The following is a 19,672-nucleotide window of genomic DNA, read 5'->3' as shown; positions in this document are numbered from 1 at the left end:
TCTCACACACATACACTCTCTCTCTCACACACACACAGAGTCTGTCCCTCTCTCACACATACACACACAAACACAGTCTCTGTGTCTCACACATACACACACACACACCCATCTCTTTCACACTCACCTCCCAACACATACTTTTGTTGCTGTTGTTGTTACTTCTAGATAATTCCTGCAATGCACATATATTCTCTGTAATTTTATTCTTTCAAAGTGTTGTTATTTTGGTTTTTTGACTGGTCTATGCATTTCATAATTTTATTTCTCTCTCATGCTTAAATTTAATTCTTTGAGTAGTGAGTTCAGCAGTGGATGGGTGAGATTCTGTGGTCTGCATTGTGCAGGAGGTCGGACTAGATGATCATAATGGTCCCTTCTGACCTTAGTGTCTATGAATCTATGAATGTCTAACCTGTCCTGGCTAGAGTAATTATCCCTATGGTAACTTTTTATATATATATATTATATCTAGGGTTTTTGTTTCTACTGGTGGTGCACATTTGCACATTACCTTGATACTGGTGCACATAACAAAATTCATTCCGCATCTGGATGGAAAAAATTAGAAGGAACATTGGTGCACACTATGAACCTTTGAGAACCACACCTACAAAAATTACAATTGCAGGGAGACTAAATGAGACTGACCCAAAGGCAAGCATGTTGAAATCTGATAAGAACTCCAACATGGAAATTTTCTTCTTAAATTGTTTATTAAATGAGAGCAACGGTTTGATAACACATGGAAAATATAGGTGATACCAATTATTACAACGTTAGCATTGTATCCTAACAATGAACATATGCACTCTGATACAGCACAGTACACAGGCACATCTCTACCCAATGTTATCAAATTCCTCTCACTACAAACCTCATGTGGAAATAAAGGTGTCTAAGCTAATAAGATCTTTTGAAGGCAAGAAGGAACTTGAATTGACTGTTCTCACTCATGTGTATAGTTTGCATTTCCATTTATGAAGGCTGGCTAACTTTTCCAACCCGCAGTAATTTTTTTTTTAAATTTAAGCTATAATATCCACCATTGTTTGCATTCCTGACCATGGTCAACTCTAGATATGTGACATAGTTGGGACTTTGGTAACAGAAAAGCAGAAATGAGGATAGCCAGCAAGAACAGACATTCCATCTCCAGAAATATCCCAAACAGGGCCAGAACTCAAGTCTTACCAATCAGAACAGAGATTGTTGATGCTATGTAAATAAAGAAAAAATAAATACATTCAGCAGATTAAACTCCTCTTTGCAACCAGCAGATATGGGATCACTGAACAGGTAGGTGCTTAATCTCCTGATAAAAAAATTAGTAAGAAACTCCAAAATATGTTTTAGAGTAATTACTGGTAATAGGACAAATCACCACACTCATAGTGAACCTGAATTCCTTTTGTACTCTAATTTCTAAGAAACTAGAATAAATAGTCCATGAATCTGAACATGAAATTTGGGATTATTGCAGCATTTCAATTCTACTATAACATCATTCCAAATACCACTGTAGTATGTGCTGTTCAAACACTAATCTGAATATTGCTTTTTTCTTCTATCGAGTATGTGCATAAACCTGATCTGCATCTCCAAAGTACCAAAAATTTCATTTTCATGTCTTTAAAGTTGGGTTGGAGGAAGTATTGTTTTGCAAATAAAATACTATGTATAGTTTTATGGTAAAATGAATATTCTAAGACATTTTCATGGAAGGCAGAATAGAAGCAACTAATTATAGATTAATTAATTCATACAAATTAAAACAGATTATTGTCCATTATCACAAGGATCAGACCTACCTCAACAAGCACTTTCCTTTTGGACATTCAGTGATCTCAGATGTCTGGCTCATCTAGACCATTTCTCAACATGTAAATACAGAATACACACATAATTTGTAATTTTTTACTTTAAAACATATTTTGTTTGGCATGTATAGTATTTGTAATAGGATTTTTCACATTAATTTAGTGACTGACAGGGATAGCTATCTAGAAACTATGTTCACTGAACAGGTTCATTTTACCACATAAGAGGAAGGAATTTTCTTTTGAAAGAAAGAATACAAATGAAGGGACTAGAACAGATTTTTTTTTAAAGCTTTCCATGTAGTTGAGAACATCATAACTTGCAACATACTTCTAATTAAAAGGTAAACTGCAATGTGAAAAAACCCTTTACTAGAGTAGCAAATATGCAGATACAGTAGCTCTCCTGTGGAGTCTGCTAATTGACATTTATAACGTCTGCAACATTTGGGTCCAGACTCAGGCAGTTTGACTATCAAGCATCAGCACCACATGCTTCCCGTCTTGGTGTCTTCTGAATTGGAATGAGTTGGGCAAAATGTTCCTTCATCCAATTCACCCTGAACATCCACCAGTTCTGGAATGCCATTTATTCTCAATATATCTAAATACAGCAAATAGTCCTGTAGACAAGTGGGCAATGGCAATTTACGGATAAACTGGTCAGATCGTAGGTGTTCACTTTTTAAAATGGACCGGATCTCAAGACGACAAAGGTGAGCCAAGGAAGGGATAAAGGCTGTAAAATGAAAGAAACAAAAATCAAACTGAGGAAAAGAACTAAGGGATTAAACTATGTGCTTATATTTTTGCTTCTCTTAGGCAGCTTTCCTTTGATAAAAGAACATTAAATAAACCACTGACCAGATGATTAATCAGAGTTCTAATGTCTGAAGAAGCCTAGCAGTTTTAAAACCAGCATGTTAGAATGTCCCTGTATCGCCTGGATAAAAATACCTTAATCTTGATATATATGAAAACAAACTATTTCACCCTCTACTAAAAAGTTCCACTCAACTTGCCTAAACCACCAGTTGCTTGGACAGAGATTAGCAGACGTCATGGTACACACAGGGACTGACAAAATAAAATCAAGATGATGGAAAGTCAAAAATGGAAACACTAATTTCCTGTGGGGAGAAAAGAGTCAATATTGATGACAAAAGTTGTTGGTTCATGATAGTATGATTGCCATCTTTTCTTATCATTGTTCAGGCTATTACTAGTCAGCTTCTCCTTTAATGAACCAAGATTCACAATTACATTTTTGTACAACATACCTACGAGTTGTCTTAACCTGTTGTGTTGACTAATATGTTTTATTGTGAAATTAGAAATTATAAACCATCCGTGTGCAAACTCTCTCTCACACACACACACACACATATATGGATACAATATAGCTCATATGAATATCTATGTATCTCTATATACCCCTGGCTTGTGTCTCATCAGATTGCAGCCCAAGAGTCAAGTGTCAGAGTAGCAGCCGTGTTAGTCTGTATTCGCAAAAAAGAAAAGGAGTACTTGTGGCACCTTAGAGACTAACAAATTTATTTGAGCATAAGCTTTCGTGAGCTATGAAGTGAGCTGTAGCTCACGAAAGCTTATGCTCAAATAAATTTGTTAGTCTCTAAGGTGCCACAAGTACTCCTTTTCTAAGAGTCAAGTGGTGTACTAATGCAAAGAAAATACATTGCAATATGTTGTTACTATTTAATACAGATGCAGCAGTGGAATTTTGGTAGCATTTTACAGACAGTCCATTATGTCAGTGTGGGCAGCCATAAACCATGACACATATTGTTGGAGACCGCAAAATGACTCAACATCCTGGAGGTCTTTGCGCCTTGAACACTGTTTACAAGAATGCTGCGGCTTGGCTTGACCGGATTGCATACACCAAATAAATAAATAATACAGATGTTGGAATGCAGCTTTAAGCCTTCATATAATACATTAAGATTTTGTTTTACCTAAAATGTCGCTATAAGATCTGATTAATTAAGAATGACCAATCTGCTAAAAGGTGAATAAGCAGCAGTGTCCCCATAGACACTCCCGTATATTAAGGAATATCATGGCCTGGTACAAGCTCAATTTTTGTTTCAGACAGACACAAGAGGACAAAAATATGTCTGATTATATAAGAGAAAGGAGACAGTGAGACTTAACTGTGTTGAGTCTTCCATAATATAATTCTCTCCTTTCATCTCCTTCTCTCTCATCTTTCCCTTCTTATTTTATAGAAAAATTTGTTTTAAACTCACATTTCTCACTAACAATATCTTGGTCACAATCTTATAAAAATTCATGACTTTTATAAACTCTTACGGGTCTGATTCTCATTTTTACCAAGGCCTCTTTACCGCCAATCTGGCAGTGCAAAGTGGTATAATCATCTACAATAATTCTCCTGCTACGGTAATTTACCAATTTAAACCAAAGTTTAAACCAGAGCTGCAGTATCTAGACCAACCCATTTTTGAGTTATGATGAGCAAAAATGAAATAAATAGATGAGAAATATATCCATAAAGTCAGATTGTGTCATTTTTTGGATTCCCCAGTCTCTCAGATTTGCCTCAGACGCTCTAGAAAATGTTTGTCCTGGCACAACATAAAACCTCAAAAATGTTAGGTAGATTGATAAATTTGGGTGCAGTAAAAAGGGCCAAACGTGGTTTAAAATGGAAGGCTTCATTAAACCTTAAATGCCAAGTCTCCAGAATGGCATTAGGACTTGCTTACAGAACAAAGAGCACAGTTTGAATGGAATTTAAGGCAGATTTAAAAGCATAAAAAGAATCAGCATGCCATATTTTTTGCCAACAGTGCTCAATGGCAGAAAGGAAGAGGAGAAGCAATGGTTAGTGAAAGGTGTCACAATTCAAATGTTAGGAAAAGAGAGTCCGGATCAAGAGAACATGGTAGGAGTTTAAATGAGATGTGGTGGGGGGCGGGAAGGAATAAGAGAAAAGGAATCAAGATTAAAAGAGACATCTTCCATCTACTGAGTGAGCTAACAGCGGGGGGCAGGATATGGAGAAAAGAATGAAGGTTAATTAAATTAGCAATTATCCAAGTTCAGATATTGTTATACTAGCAGACCCATTCAAAAGCCAGGAAAAAACGATTTCTGATCAGAGTTTAACCTAACCTTTTCATTATTAAAAGATGGTATTTCGTTCTTCTGTTGGTCTATTTAGCAACTGACGATCACTGTATCTTCACGCTCCTTCCCACGCTCTCCCAATGGGTGATGTGTGGCTACGTGGTTTCCATAAGTAATTGGTGACCTTTATCTCAAGAGCAGGAGTGTGACAGAGCAACACAAACTTTTATAAAATACAAGAGTTCAGGTTTATCTGTGCTCTAACTGGAAAAAAACAAACTTGTATCTATGTTCCCTACTCCTGGGCTACTGTCACCTCAGAGTCCCTTTCCTCTCAGGCCACAATCTGTTGCCTCCCCAAGGGTTTAAAGTGGAATCTCCTGCCTTTGAGGTCCCCTTTTTGCTAAGAAAATATAATAAAAGACAGTAACATGAATAGCTAGAACAATGTCTTAACTTTAAAGTTGTTTTCTCTCTGTCCCCTGCCATTTCTTTATTGTCTTTTCTCTCAGGTTAATAGGAGTAAGGGTATATTTGTCAAGCCTTGTTGATGGCAAAAATCCTCTTTGGCCTTTCCCACAAAATGGGTTGGGGAAGTTCTTTCCCCTTCCCCATCCTCTGGCTTATGTGGACAGGGAAGCTGTGTGTTCTTTTCCTCCTCCTCAGGGCAGAGGGATGACCATATTATACATACCTGCCTGACCCCCAGGTTATGTACTCAAGTGGCTAACACAAGCCGCCACCCATACCACCATGGCCACAGAGATATTTTTAGCACACTATCTCAAGCAGAGCTAGTGTGTGTCTGTCTACCCACCCTGGGAAGTATGCTCCCAGCTGCAGTGTAGACATACCCTCAGAAAGGAGTGGACATCAGTTCTATTTTCCAGGAGAAGAGAGAGTCAGTCAGGAAACAAGAGGCCACAGAGGAATAGCTATTGGAGGTCACCCAGCAGCACTACTACTGTTCAGTGTCAGATTTCACCTGATCGCCAATGGAGTAGGTTGGCCCCACGATGCAGATTACAGCATTGGTGGAGAAATGTTGGTATGGCAACAACTGTCAAATTGGCTCAATGCAAGACCAGGTTTATATATCATTTATCAATGCACATAAAAACTATGCCAAAGGTCTGACATAAAACCAATACAAGCAAAGAAATTCAGAGTTAGGCTCTTGTTTCTTAGATATTGCAGCAGATATGAAGAAACCAGCAGATTTTAGCAAAATTGAAGAGTATGCTGTGAGTTAAAGATGAAGCAACTGGCTTAGCAACTGATTCTCCTTCAAAATGCCTTCTACAGATCCACACTTTTATGATGTGTGAGCCCTCCCCATCACAGTTTAGCAGATCACTGGTATTCTAGTGCCTCCAAACAATTTGAGAAAGGCTATTTAGCAACTGAGACGATTGAAAGGGGCACCACTGCACCAATTGCTCTCATTTCACCCTTATCTTACAAGGAATCTTAGTTTTATTCAATGACTTTTGAAAGGAATTAGGCTGTATATGCAGGGTTGTTATGATCTAGCTGGTATTCTTTAGGGTCAGATACCTCACTCCAGTAGGCCTAGTTACAGCTTCAATGGCATGCTTACTGTGCTTAGGACCAAAATTTGTAAAACTACCATATGAATTGCCAGTCAGGCATTACTCTCTTAAAATGCTCCCTTCAGAGGGCAGTTCTGCAATCATTGTTTAAATTAGGCCTCCTCTGCCCTCCTTCTTGGGTGGTTAATATTGGGTTTTGGTTTTCTATATCCCCTGTGATTGAGAATCTGCATAACAATTAGCAAAGGAGAAAGAAAAATTATTTTGCTGGTATCTGCTTTTCAGGTGCATTGCATCTGCAGATCCATCTACCTCACCCAATAATTTTTTTTAATTTAGTAGAAACAGCTGTGGATGGAGGCATGCCAAGGTTCCTTTTATAGCCTCCCTTTGTTTGTATCTGAAAAGGGGCATTTGCAAGGCCGCCAGCTCTACAACTTTATCACAAGTCTCAGAATATTTGGTGTTTTTCTTGAAGTCCCAACCTTGAAAATGTGAACTCTAAAGACTCAAAAGGCACAAAACAAATAAAATGAAATAAAATGTATTATTTTAATCTTGTGAGTTTTAAGACAATCTCATGAGTTTTGGGGAATCAGACTCATTGCTTTTGAATGCCTGGGGATGGCAATACATGTGTGGCTCCAATGAGCACTGCTCTTTTAGATGTTTTGAAGCTCACAACAGTAGGTGTGTATAAGCCAAGAATGTTGATTTGCAAGCAGCTATATACTATATTTTATTTATTTATGTACACACATACACACACAATAAATAAATACAGTTACTGGTGATTAATTTCTCTTTTATTTGCATACTATCTTAAAGTCAGACTACTGTTATTAACTGTATGTTATTTGAGTGCAATTTCTTTCTTTTTTATTTTTTGGAAAAGATATATGCCATTTCAATAGGATCCCAATTTCAATAGGAGCATTTTGGTTCTATTGTTGAGACTAACACATTTGCCGTGGCTTTTGGTTCTATGATTCTTAACCTGACAGATTAGCAGCTAAGGATTAATCTCACAGTAACTAAGGGACTGTTTTACCTTATGGGTTAATATACTTTGTAATGTGTCACTGAATACTCTGACCATTAAATACACATGTACTGTAATGCTTCATGCTCAAAATTCTTGGAACTTTTAATACTAAGTATTTACTAGAGATGTGCAATCGCCTCCTTCCTTTGTAAACAGCAGTATTAATTCTGGAATTCTACAACTGGCAAACACAAGGTCCTATAACCCTCTGAGTACAATACAGAATACTTAGCAGAAATATAGGATAATAGTACATATTTCAATGGGACAGAACAAAATACAAAAAATGGGGATTTTAGCACTTAAGAAAAATCTTTGGGATCAATCTCCATTGAGGAAGATCATCCACAGCACTCTAATACTTTAACCCAAGAGACAATAGTTTTCCCAATATAAACTCCATATCCTATCTATCTATAGTAATGTACTATAAATAATTTACTATAGAATACAGTAGAATGTACTAGAGAGTACAGTAGAACCTCAGAGTTACGGACACCTCAGGAATGGAGGTTGTTCATAACTCTGAAATGTTCGAAACTGAACAAAACATTATGGTTGTCCTTTCAAATGTTTACAGCTGAACATTGACTTAATACCACTTTACAGCTTTACTATGCAGAAGAAAAATGCTGCTTTTAACATCTTAATTTAAATGAAACAAGCACAAAAACAGTTTCCTTCCCTTGTCAAATCTTTTTTTTAAAACTTTCCCTTTTTTTAATGTAGTTTATGTTTAACACAGTAGTGTACTGAACAGTATTTTCTTTTTTTGGTCTCTGCTGCGTGATTGAATACTACCGGGTCCAAATGAGGTGTATGGTTGACTGGTCAGTTTGTAACTCTGGTGTTTCTAACTCTGAAGTTCTACTGTATTTATCTTTATTTCTTTCATTCTCAGCAATTCATTTACTCATATATTCGGACAAGTATACAATACTTAATGGTTATACAATGTGATGTTTGCCTTGGGTGCTTTCAATTTCATTTATTTCAGTCATCATGTTTATATGTTCCACAGTCTGTATATAGGTTGTAAAATGCCACTTTTACTTTGGCATGAAGCATACTTCTATTTCTTGGAGAATGCTACTACTAGTATAGTTTTATACTTAATACTATATATACACGTTGAAGATTGCCTCACAAACACCAGACACAAAACCAGACCTTTTAACTACAAAAGCAAAAAAGGTTGCCAGTTATATTGAAATTTTCCATGATCTTCCACCAACTTAAAGCACAGCACAGTCCAAAAGTCACATGGACTATAAAGAGACAAGTTCCATTTCATTTCTCCCTCTTTTTCATTTGACTTAAAAACATAGCCTCTTTCCCTAAAAAGCCTCAAGTCAAAAATAAGATGAACTTGTTGCAGGGACAGTGGAGAGCAGTGTAATAGCTGTGATAAATCAATATTCATTTAAGGTAAAACTTTCTGAAATGTAGCATCTTCAACGAAAAAAGTTAAAAAAAAGTTATTATTATGTCACCTTTCACCCTCATACCACATTGAACCAACTTTGCTGCTGCACACGAAGTGTTCTGTCCCAACAAACAGTCCCATCCAAAACAGCACAAAATATAGAATGCAGTAACATGGTATTTTCTAAAAGGGATGAGAGTTCCTTTTAGCCCTCATGGTGATGGGACCAAAAAAAAAAAAAAGAGAAACTAACCCTTTATCAGTCATTTTTTGAAAAATGTTACTTTTGAAAGCAGTGGCATTAAATTCTGAGGAGGCCGCTTGTCCCACTTTCTGACTGATAATAAGCACAGTTCTCACAACTATTAGAGGGAAATCAGAGATTTGGAAGACTGAGGGAGGAAGAGATAGAAAAAGAATATAGGAATTCCATGAATCCAGAACTGACCTGTACCAGCAAGTTAAAGAAGTATGGCCTGGATGAATGAACTATAAGGTGGATAGAAAGCTGGCTAGATCATCGAGCTCAACGGGTAGTGATCAATGGTTCCATGTCTAGTTGGCAGCTGGTATCAAGTGGAGTGCCCCAAGGGTCGGTCCTGGGGCCAGTTTTGTTCAATATCTTCATTAATGATCTGGAGGATGGCATGGATTGCACCCTCAGCAAGTTTGCAGATTCATAGATTCATAGATACTAAGGTCAGAAGGGACCATTCTGATCATCTAGTCCGACCTCCTGCACAACGCAGGCCACAGAATCTCACCCACCCACTCCTACGAAAAACCTCACCTATGCCTGAGCTATTGAAGTCCTCAAATCGTGGTTTAAAGACTTCAAGGAGCAGAGAATCCTCCCTCAACTGACCCGTACCCCATGCTACAGAGGAAGGCGAAAAACCTCCAGGGCCTCTTCCAATCTGCCCTGGAGGAAAATTCTTTCCCATCCCCAAATATGGCGATCAGCTAAACCCTGAGCATATGGACAAGATTCACCAGCCAGATACTACAGAAAATTCTTTCCTGGGTAACTCAGATCCCATCCATCTAATATCCCATCTCAGGGGATTAGGCCTATTTACCATGAATATTTAAAGATCAATTAATTACCAAAATCACATTATCCCATCATACCATCTCCTCCATAAACTTATCGAGTAGAATCTTAAAGCCAGATAGATCTTTTGCCCCCACTGCTTCCCTTGGAAGGCTATTCCAAAACTTCACTCCTCTGATGGTTAGAAACCTTCGGCTAATTTCAAATCTAAACTTCCTGGTGGCCAGTTTATACTTATTTGTTCTTGTGTCCACATTGGTGCTGAGCTTAAATAATTCCTCTCCCTCTCCTGTATTTATCCCTCTGATATATTTATAGAGAGCAATCATATCTCCCCTCAACCTTCTTTTAGTTAGGCTAAACAAGCCAAGCTCCTTAAGTCTCCTTTTATAAGACAAGTTTTCCATTCCTCGGATCATCCTAGTAGCCCTTCTCTGTACCTGCTCCAGTCTGAATTCATCCTTTTTAAACATGGGAGACCAGAACTGCACACAGATGACACTAAACTGGGAGGAGAGGTAGATATGCTGGCAGGTAGGGATAGGATATAGAGGGCCCTAGACAAATTAGAGGATTGGGCCGAAAGAAATCTGATGAGGTTCAACAAGGATAAGTGCAGAGTCCTGCACTTAGGACAGAAGAATCCCATGCACCGCTACAGACTAGGGACCGAATGGCTAGGCAGCAGTTCTGCAGAAAAGGACCTAGGTGTTACAGTGGATGAGAAGCTGGATATGAGTCAGCAGTGTGCTCTCATTGCCATGAAGGCCAATGGCATTTTGGGATGTATAAGTCGGGGCATTGCCAGCAGATCGAGGGACGTGATCGTTTCCCTCTATTCGACATTGGTGAGGCCTCATCTGGAGTAGTGTCCAGTTTTCGGCCACACTACAAGAAGGATGTAAAAAAATTGGAAAGTGTCCAGTGGAGGGCAACAAAAGCGATTAGGGGACTGGAACACATGACTTATGAGGAGAGGCTGAGGGAACTGAGATTGTTTAGTCTGCGGAAGAGAAGAATGAGGAGGGATTTGATAGCTGCTTTCAACTACCTGAAAGGGGGTTCCAAAGAGGATGTATTGACACTGTTCTCGGTGGTAGCAGATGACAGAATGAGGAGTAATGGTCTCAAGTTACAGTGTGGGAGGTTTAGGTTGGATATTAGGAAAAACTTTTTCACTAGGAGGGTGGTGAAGCACTGGAATGCATTACCTAGGGAGGTGGTGGAATCTCCTTCCTTTGAGGTTTTTACGGTCAGGCTTGACAAAGCCCTGGCTGGGATGATTTAGTTGGGGATTGGTCCTGCTTTGAGTAGGGGGTTGGACTAGATGACTTCCTGAGGTCCCTTCCAACCCTGATATTCTATGATTCTATGATCTTTTCCTCAGCTGCCCATTTAAAGAAAAAAAATCACTAAAGCACCTTATATTTTGCTATTTTCACATTACAATCTTGTTTTCAGTTTACACTTTCAGTTTTCCTTATGCAGACACTAAGCCCTTGTCTATACTACAGAGTTTTGTCGACAAAAGTTATGTTGATGATCAAAAAGCGCTATAATAATATTGCTATTTCATGTTCACACTACGCTCCTCATCTCAGCAGAGCTTGTCCACAGTTGGTGCTCTAGTATCAACAGTAAGAGCAGTGCACTGTGGGTAGCCATCCCACTGTTCTACTTGCCACCTTCTGCAGCTAGAACTTGTGCGACGGCGGAGTGGATCACAGCACATTATGGGTGCAGGCTCAATGTCCCATGATGCAGTTCTTTCTTTCCCAGCATTCTATGGGCTTTCGACTGCATTTTGCAGCATTTTTCATTGGCCCCCGTTTACTGTGCACCCGCTCTCTCTGTGTGAAAAGATGGATCCTGCACTGCTCTCTACTGTTGTGGTAACTGTCATTAACACATCATGGATGGTCATGCAGTATATCATGAGCTTCCAATCTGAACAGGTATCCGAGTTGCCTGACCTGCTGTGTGCTATGGAAAGAAACGACATCATATTACTTTTGGCATTGACAGAGCAGCTAAACACAGTGGACCATCGCTTTTAGGTTCAGGAAACAAGCACTGAGTGGTGGGATCGCATCATTATACAGGTCTGGGATGATGAACAGTGGCTGCAGAACTTTCAGATGTGGAAAGCAACCTTCCTTTGGAAAGTCACCCTAGTCCTGAGGTGCAAGGACACCAAAATGAGAGCAGCGCTCTCAGTGTGGAAGCATGCGGTAACTCCAGACTGGTACCAGTCAGTCATGTATCAGTTTAGAGTCAGGAAGTCGACCATTGGGGCTGCGTTAACGTAAGAGTGCAAAGTCATTAATTGCATCCTGCTACAAAGGACTGTGACTCTTGGCAATGTGTGTGAAACAGTGGACGGCTTTGTGGAAATGGGATTCCCTAACTGCAGTGGAGGTGAGAGATGGCATGCATATTCCAATTCTGTCGATAAAACTCTGCTGCAAAAAGCTCTATGCGTCTGGTTGAGGTGGTTTTATTTTGTTGCCAAAACAAGAGAGTTTTGTTGACAAAAGTAGCACTGTAGTGTGTATACCTCCACTGTTTTGTCGAGAAAAGCTGCCTTTTGTTGACAAAATTGTGTATTGTAGACAAGGCCTAAAGGTATGTCTACACTGCAGTGTAAACCCAAGCTGCAAACACAGGCTCAAGCCTAATCCTCCTTCCGTCCATACACAAATCTAAGCCAGGGTTTGTACTCAGGTCCTGGGACCCCATAGGGAAGAGGGGCCAAGCCTGAGTCAAGCTGGGACGCAGGGTTCAAGTCCTATCGTTTTGCAGGATAGATGCAGCTCCACTGGTCTCGTGCTCTAGGAGTCCACCAAAAATATTCCACAATCCCACAGGATGACTTTTTTTTGCCCTCTGGACAGTCAAGTTTGGCATACAGTCAAGTTTTTCCATGCTGTACCATGAACAAAGGGCTGGAATGGCCATATTATTGGGAGGACATTAGAAAGTCTGGGATATGGGTAGTTGGACTTGGGCCCACATAATGCAGCATAGATGCTGGAGCCCCAGGTTGAGACCCACGGTCCAACAATTCCTATCCTGGGGTTACAAATAAGTGTAGATGCTCAAGCCCTCAGTTAACAAACCCACGGTCTGCTAACTCAAGTTCTACTAACCCTGGGCTTACATTGCAATGTAGACATACCCTAAGAGTACAAATGCTGCCTGTACACCATATAGGGCAGGGGTTCTCAAACTAGGGGTTGGGACCCCTCAGGGGGTAGCAAGCTGTCAGCCTCCACCCCAAACCCTGCTTTGCCTCCAGCATTTATAATCGTGTTAAATATATTTTAAAAGTGTTTTTAATTTGGCAGGGGTGCACTCAGAGGTTTGCTAAGTGAAAGTTTGAGAACCAGTACAAAAGTTTGAGAACCACTGATACAGGGTATACATTGCAGTTAGACATCTGTGCTGGCCCATGCCAGCTGACTCAAGCTAAGGGACTTGGGCTAAGGCTGTTTAACTGCAGTGTATGTGTTTGGGTTCAGGCTGGAGCCTCGGGCTATAGGACCCTGCATGGTGGGAGGATCCTAAAGCCCAGGCTCCAGCCTGAACCCATAGGTCTACAGTGCAATTAAACAGCCCCTTAGCCCAAATCCCTTAGCCCGAGTCAGCTGGCACACGCCAGTCATGGGTTTTTAATTGCAGTGTAGACATACTCATAGAGATCCACTAAAGCATCAAAATAGGCCTGAAGTAGAAGTTAAGTTCTACATAGACCTGTACTATTCCTCTGCACTGGGGTGAATTTCACCTACAGTGATTTATGTTCTCAGTCTGGAGTGTTTGAAACAAACATATCAGAACTGAACTGTAATGACAGGTTCTTTTATATTTAGCACACATACTTCATTTTTAATTTCGGATATTAAATGTTTTGGGATTCTTAGAACCATTCAAGACCTACTAACATTCAAATGTCCAGTGTAACATGCCACATACGTGCAGGATGTACCTCAGCATGCCTGCTTTTCCTCTCTTTCTGACTAGAGCTGACTGAGAAGTAATAAAAAACAAACAAAAAAAATTGTGAGGTGCCTAGGATGATCTCACTCTCTCTGTCTCTGACTTTTCTCACTAGGCTTGATTATGCTGGCCCTGGGAAATCACTGTCTGAGGATGGTCTGCTTCTACCTTCTACAATTTGACTAAGACCACCAAGGAAGACTACCAAAAATTTAGGAGTTACTAACTGCCCCCATATTCTAGCTCCTAAATGAAACACATTTTAGTCTGCTAAATGTATAATCATTCTCGTACTTTTTCATACTAGGAAAACTTAAAATATATAAGAAACCATTTCATGCTTTTTCATATTTTTCTTAGTATGCTTGGTAATTATGAGTAATAACCTGTCTTTCTCCTAGCTGATCCTGCAGTGAAGTCCTAATGCTAAATTTAGGACATCACATTAATTTCTATAACAGACTGATGTTCTAAACAAAACACAGAATTAAAACTCCACCGAAGGATCAAGCAGGAGGAAGAAATGGACTGCAAAGAAATCAGCCTTTATTACAATATGAATATATTCACTAATAACTAAGGGAACACAGAAAAACTTCGATCAAGTACATTTCTTTATGTAAAGCCTTCTCCCACTCCAATAAGATATGCTGATTAGTATTAAATACACTACTCCAGGGAAAGTCTTATAAAATAAACATAAAAACAATCCTTTGCAGACATTATAACACCGCTTTAAAAAAGAATTCGTTTTACAATGAATCAATAGGAAAGAGTATTGCATAATTTTTCAGATAGATCAGTACTGCACAGCCCATTTGTTCTGACTGGCTTTTGGGAAGGGTGTGTGTCGCGAGAGATAATATTTGTGGAAATATATTTATTCATTTTTTGGTTGACTATATTTTAATTATAGGAGGAAAGAGAGGCTGCTGGATTTCTAGGTATTTATTAGAATATTTATATGGTTTGTATTTTTAATTACTGTCAAAAATGCTTAGATGAGTGGGTAGGCATTTTTGTATTGCGTGTATAAATCAAATTCAATAAACTAAGTTAGGGAAACATTGTCTAGAAAAAGTAATCAAGTAATATCCATCATCTCCCCTTAAATCTTCTAAGAGGCAGAACAAATCATTTTAGTAAGTTTCACTATTAACTTACACTTGGTGCCCTTACAATATATTTTACACCCACCCTCCAAAGGACATACCTACCTAATCTCTTGAACTAGCTACTAAGACTTTTCCATACCAATTGTCAAGCCAACTGACCTGTACAGGTTACTTAATAAGATCAAGGTTAACTAGTTTACAGTCCTCAAAATCTTTCCCAACAACAGGCTCTCTGAATTGCATTTCATACATATGTGTTATGATGCCATCCTGCTGCCTTTTCATGTTTAAGGGCACTTAAAACAGTATTTACCTTAGACAACTTTTTATTTAATCTGTATACCAGTAATTACATGGAGAGGATAATCCTGACTAAAAGTATCAGTTTGAAACATATTATGTATTTCACTTACTATACTGTTTATTTTATTAATTCAAATATGATCTTAGTTTAGGACAACTACTGGTTTCCCCAGGTACAAAAACACAATTTCTATCCAATTTAATTTTACATTCTGCAGTCTTCACATATTGTTCCAAAGAGCTACTTCCCTCTTAAATTCTGGAAATTGGTATGTGCAGAAATTAGCTGATTGGTTGTTTTACTTACCAAAATGGTTATGTGGAATCCAGGTGGAGGTTTCTTTGTAGTCAGAGAGATTTTGTTCTACAGCTGGAGGAAGCCTTTTCCAGTTAGTGAATTCCAGAGTGAAATTAAGGATGTCGTCATTCACAGAATAAATCCTATACAATAAAATACCGTATAACTTAGTCAACTATTGTACACACTACCTCAAAGATAATCTTGGAGGGGAGGAGGAAACATACTGAAAGATTTATATTTTTGAAACAAGTTCCTGGAAATCTACATCCTAAGCATAACAAAACATCAAAGGGAATTCTAAAATAACTTTGACAGCATAACACTTTACTAAAGCAATTATATCTTCCTCCATTACTTTTAGAATTAAGCTATACTAAAAAAGAAAGTATGCACTTTAAAATGTATTTGCCTTAGTAATAGGCAGTATTTTTCTCTGTAATAATTGCTTATTCCATCTCTATCTAGGTTTTTATAAGTTCTCTCAACACCAGGTGAATGAGTGTCTCACATTAATGCCTAGTCTTTCCATCACATATGGAAAAAATGTTTAATGGCTTATTTTAATTTAAAAAATAATCAAACCAAAATGTAAGGAATAAAAAAAACAGATTTGAGTTTTATGCACACACAGATTTTAGTCTCTAAATTTAAACTTGTTAGTCTCTAAGGTGCCACAAGTCCTCCTTTTCTTTTTGCAGATACAGACTAACACGGTGGCTACTCTGAAAACTGATTTTAGGGTGATTTATATCTCATTTCTCCAAGAAAATGTGTAAAAAATGGTAAACAATAGCCTTCACAGGATAAATGGGTTACACAGGAAGTCTAAAGAAGTTATTTTTTAAAAAAGGTATTTGAAATGTACTGAAATATAATACTTGCACTTTCACATAATAATTTCTATGCTATATATGTATTCTTCTATTTTCATCTGACTCAACCAATAGTATAAAACATAAAATGCTGTGAAACACACAAATGTACTGGGTGATTAAAATTAATAATAAAAAACCTCCTTGCCTGTTCTATTTTTTCTATTATTTCATTTTTCAGCATTAATTTAGTTCAGTTGTGACCAACAGAGTCGTTTTCATGCATTTATCTGAACACTACACAGGAGTGATGAATCTGATTGCATTGCTTTCTTTAATGCCATGGGGAGTTTGCTTACCACTTTTGATGCTCCCACTAAAATTTACTGTTACTGTAGTACACTGACCATTATATTGTACAGTTGTACAACCCTAAGCTAGTGACAGTTAATCAACCATATGCACAGATGACATTTACTTTCTATTACTCTGCCAGTATTTTCCAGGAGGAAAAAAAAACTAGCATTGCATTTAAAGTTGCAAAAATATATCAAATCTGTAGATTACACTGTAACAGACAGTTATTTTAACAAGAATATTTTTAAACAAGTTAAGTCAAGAAACATGTATAAAAGCACTTGTAGTTTAGCTGACAATTTTAAAAATTGTTACATACAATACAAATGGACAAGAAGAGTCACAAAAAATTAGGGCTTTTATAGTCTTTACTCTTGTAATCATGCACTGCTCTATATTTCTCATGGGTGACTTTAATTTTCCTGATATCTGCTGGGAGAGCAATACAGCGGTGCATAGACAATCCAGGAAGTTTTTGGAAAGCGTAGGGGACAATTTCCTGGTGCAAGTGCTAGGGGAGCCAACTAGGGGGAGCGCTTTTCTTGACCTGCTGCTCACAAACCGGGTAGAATTAGTGGGGGAAGCAAAAGTGGATGGGAATCTGGGAGGCAGTGACCATGAGTTGGTTGAGTTCAGGATCCTGACGCAGGGAAGAAAGGTAAGCAGCAGGATACGGACCCTGGACTTCAGGAAAGCAGACTTTGACTCCCTCAGGGAACAGATGGCCAGGATCCCCTGGGGGACTAACATGAAAGGGAAGGGAGTCCAGGAGAGCTGGCTGTATTTCAAGGAATCCCTGTTGAGGTTACAGGGACAAACCATCCCGATGAGTCGAAAGAATAGTAAATATGGCAGGCGACCAGCTTGGCTTAATGGTGAAATCCTAGCGGATCTTAAACATAAAAAAGAAGCTTACAAGAAGTGGAAGCTTGGACATATGACCAGGGAAGAGTATAAAAATATTGCTCGGGCATGTAGGAAAGATATCAGGAGGGCCAAATCGCACCTGGAGCTGCAGCTAGCAAGAGATGTCAAGAGTAACAAGAAGGGTTTCTTCAGGTATGTTGGCAACAAGAAGAAAGCCAAGGAAAGTGTGGGCCCCTTACTGAATGAGGGAGGCAAGCTAGTGACAGAGGATGTGGAAAAAGCTAATGTACTCAATGCTTTTTTTGCCTCTGTTTTCACTAACAAGGTCAGCTCCCAGACTGCTGTGCTGGGCAACACAAAATGGGGAAGAGATGGCCAGCCCTCTGTAGAGATAGAGGTGGTTAGGGACTATTTAGAAAAGCTGGACGTGCACAAGTCCATGGGGCCGGACGAATTGCATCCGAGAGTGCTGAAGGAATTGGCGGCTGTGATTGCAGAGCCCTTGGCCATTATCTTTGAAAACTCGTGGCGAACGGGGGAAGTCCCGGATGACTGGAAAAAGGCTAATGTAGTGCCCATCTTTAAAAAAGGGAAGAAGGAGGATCCTGGGAACTACAGGCCGGTCAGCCTCACCTCAGTCCCTGGAAAAATCATGGAGCAGGTCCTCAAAGAATCAATCCTGAAGCACTTAGAGGAGAGGAAAGTGATCAGGAACAGTCAGCATGGATTCACCAAGGGAAGGTCATGCCTGACTAATCTAATCGCCTTTTATGATGAGATTACTGGTTCTGTGGATGAAGGGAAAGCAGTGGATGTATTGTTTCTTGACTTTAGCAAAGCTTTTGACACGGTCTCCCACAGCATTCTTGTCAGCAAGTTAAGGAAGTATGGGCTGGATGAATGCACTATAAGGTGGGTAGAAAGCTGGCTAGATTGTCGGGCTCAACGGGTAGTGATCAATGGCTCCATGTCTAGTTGGCAGCCGGTGTCAAGTGGAGTGCCCCAGGGGTCGGTCCTGGGGCCCGTTTTGTTCAATATCTTCATAAATGATCTGGAGGATGGTGTGGATTGCACTCTCAGCAAATTTGCGGATGATACTAAACTGGGAGGAGTGGTAGATACGCTGGAGGGGAGGGATAGGATACAGAAGGACCTAGACAAATTGGAGGATTGGGCCAAAAGAAATCTAATGAGGTTCAATAAGGATAAATGCAGGGTCCTGCACTTAGGATGGAAGAATCCAATGCACCGCTACAGACTAGGGACCGAATGGCTCGGCAGCAGTTCTGCGGAAAAGGACCTAGGGGTGACAGTGGACGAGAAGCTGGATATGAGTCAGCAGTGTGCCCTTGTTGCCAAGAAGGCCAATGGCATTTTGGGTTGTATAAGTAGGGGCATAGCGAGCAGATCGAGGGACGTGATCGTTCCCCTCTATTCGACACTGGTGAGGCCTCATCTGGAGTACTGTGTCCAGTTTTGGGCCCCACACTACAGGAAGGATGTGGATAAATTGGAAAGAGTACAACGAAGGGCAACGAAAATGATTAGGGGTCTAGAGCACATGACTTATGAGGAGAGGCTGAGGGAGCTGGGATTGTTTAGTCTGCAGAAGAGAAGAATGAGGGGGGATTTGATAGCTGCTTTCAACTACCTGAAAGGGGGTTTCAAAGAGGATGGCTCTAGACTGTTCTCAATGGTAGCAGATGACAGAACGAGGAGTAATGGTCTCAAGTTGCAATGGGGGAGGTTTAGATTGGATATTAGGAAAAACTTTTTCACTAAGAGGGTGGTGAAACACTGGAATGCGTTACCTAGGGAGGTGGTAGAATCTCCTTCCTTAGAGGTTTTTAAGGTCAGGCTTGACAAAGCCCTAGCTGGGATGATTTAACTGGGACTTGGTCCTGCT

The 19,672-nt window shown here is 39.5% G+C and overlaps 1 protein-coding gene across 6 annotated transcripts in view; it reads right to left on the bottom strand.

Annotated features, from left to right (window-relative positions):
- Window positions 1–697: 697 nt before the first annotated feature.
- Window positions 698–19,672, bottom strand: part of ASB3 (ankyrin repeat and SOCS box containing 3) — a 130,749-nt gene continuing 111,774 nt past the window's right edge. For 5 of the 6 annotated variants that reach the window (XM_043511908.1, XM_043511912.1, XM_038394547.2 and 2 more), the window contains 2 exons: window positions 15,737–15,870; window positions 698–2,559 (listed from right to left, as the gene is read on the bottom strand). In XM_043511908.1, the coding sequence (XP_043367843.1) occupies window positions 2,303–2,559; window positions 15,737–15,870 (391 nt within the window). In that variant the 3' untranslated portion in view covers window positions 698–2,302. Of the gene's footprint in view, window positions 2,560–2,842; window positions 2,951–15,736; window positions 15,871–19,672 lie in introns of those variants that run through there. The other variant, XM_043511911.1, reaches the window with a different exon arrangement.

The sequence above is a fragment of the Dermochelys coriacea genome, chromosome 3, assembly GCF_009764565.3.
Source record: "Dermochelys coriacea isolate rDerCor1 chromosome 3, rDerCor1.pri.v4, whole genome shotgun sequence".
Taxonomy (NCBI): Eukaryota; Metazoa; Chordata; order Testudines; family Dermochelyidae; genus Dermochelys; species Dermochelys coriacea.
Note: the sequence above shows the minus strand (reverse complement) of the source record. Positions and strands in the feature narration are given on the sequence as shown.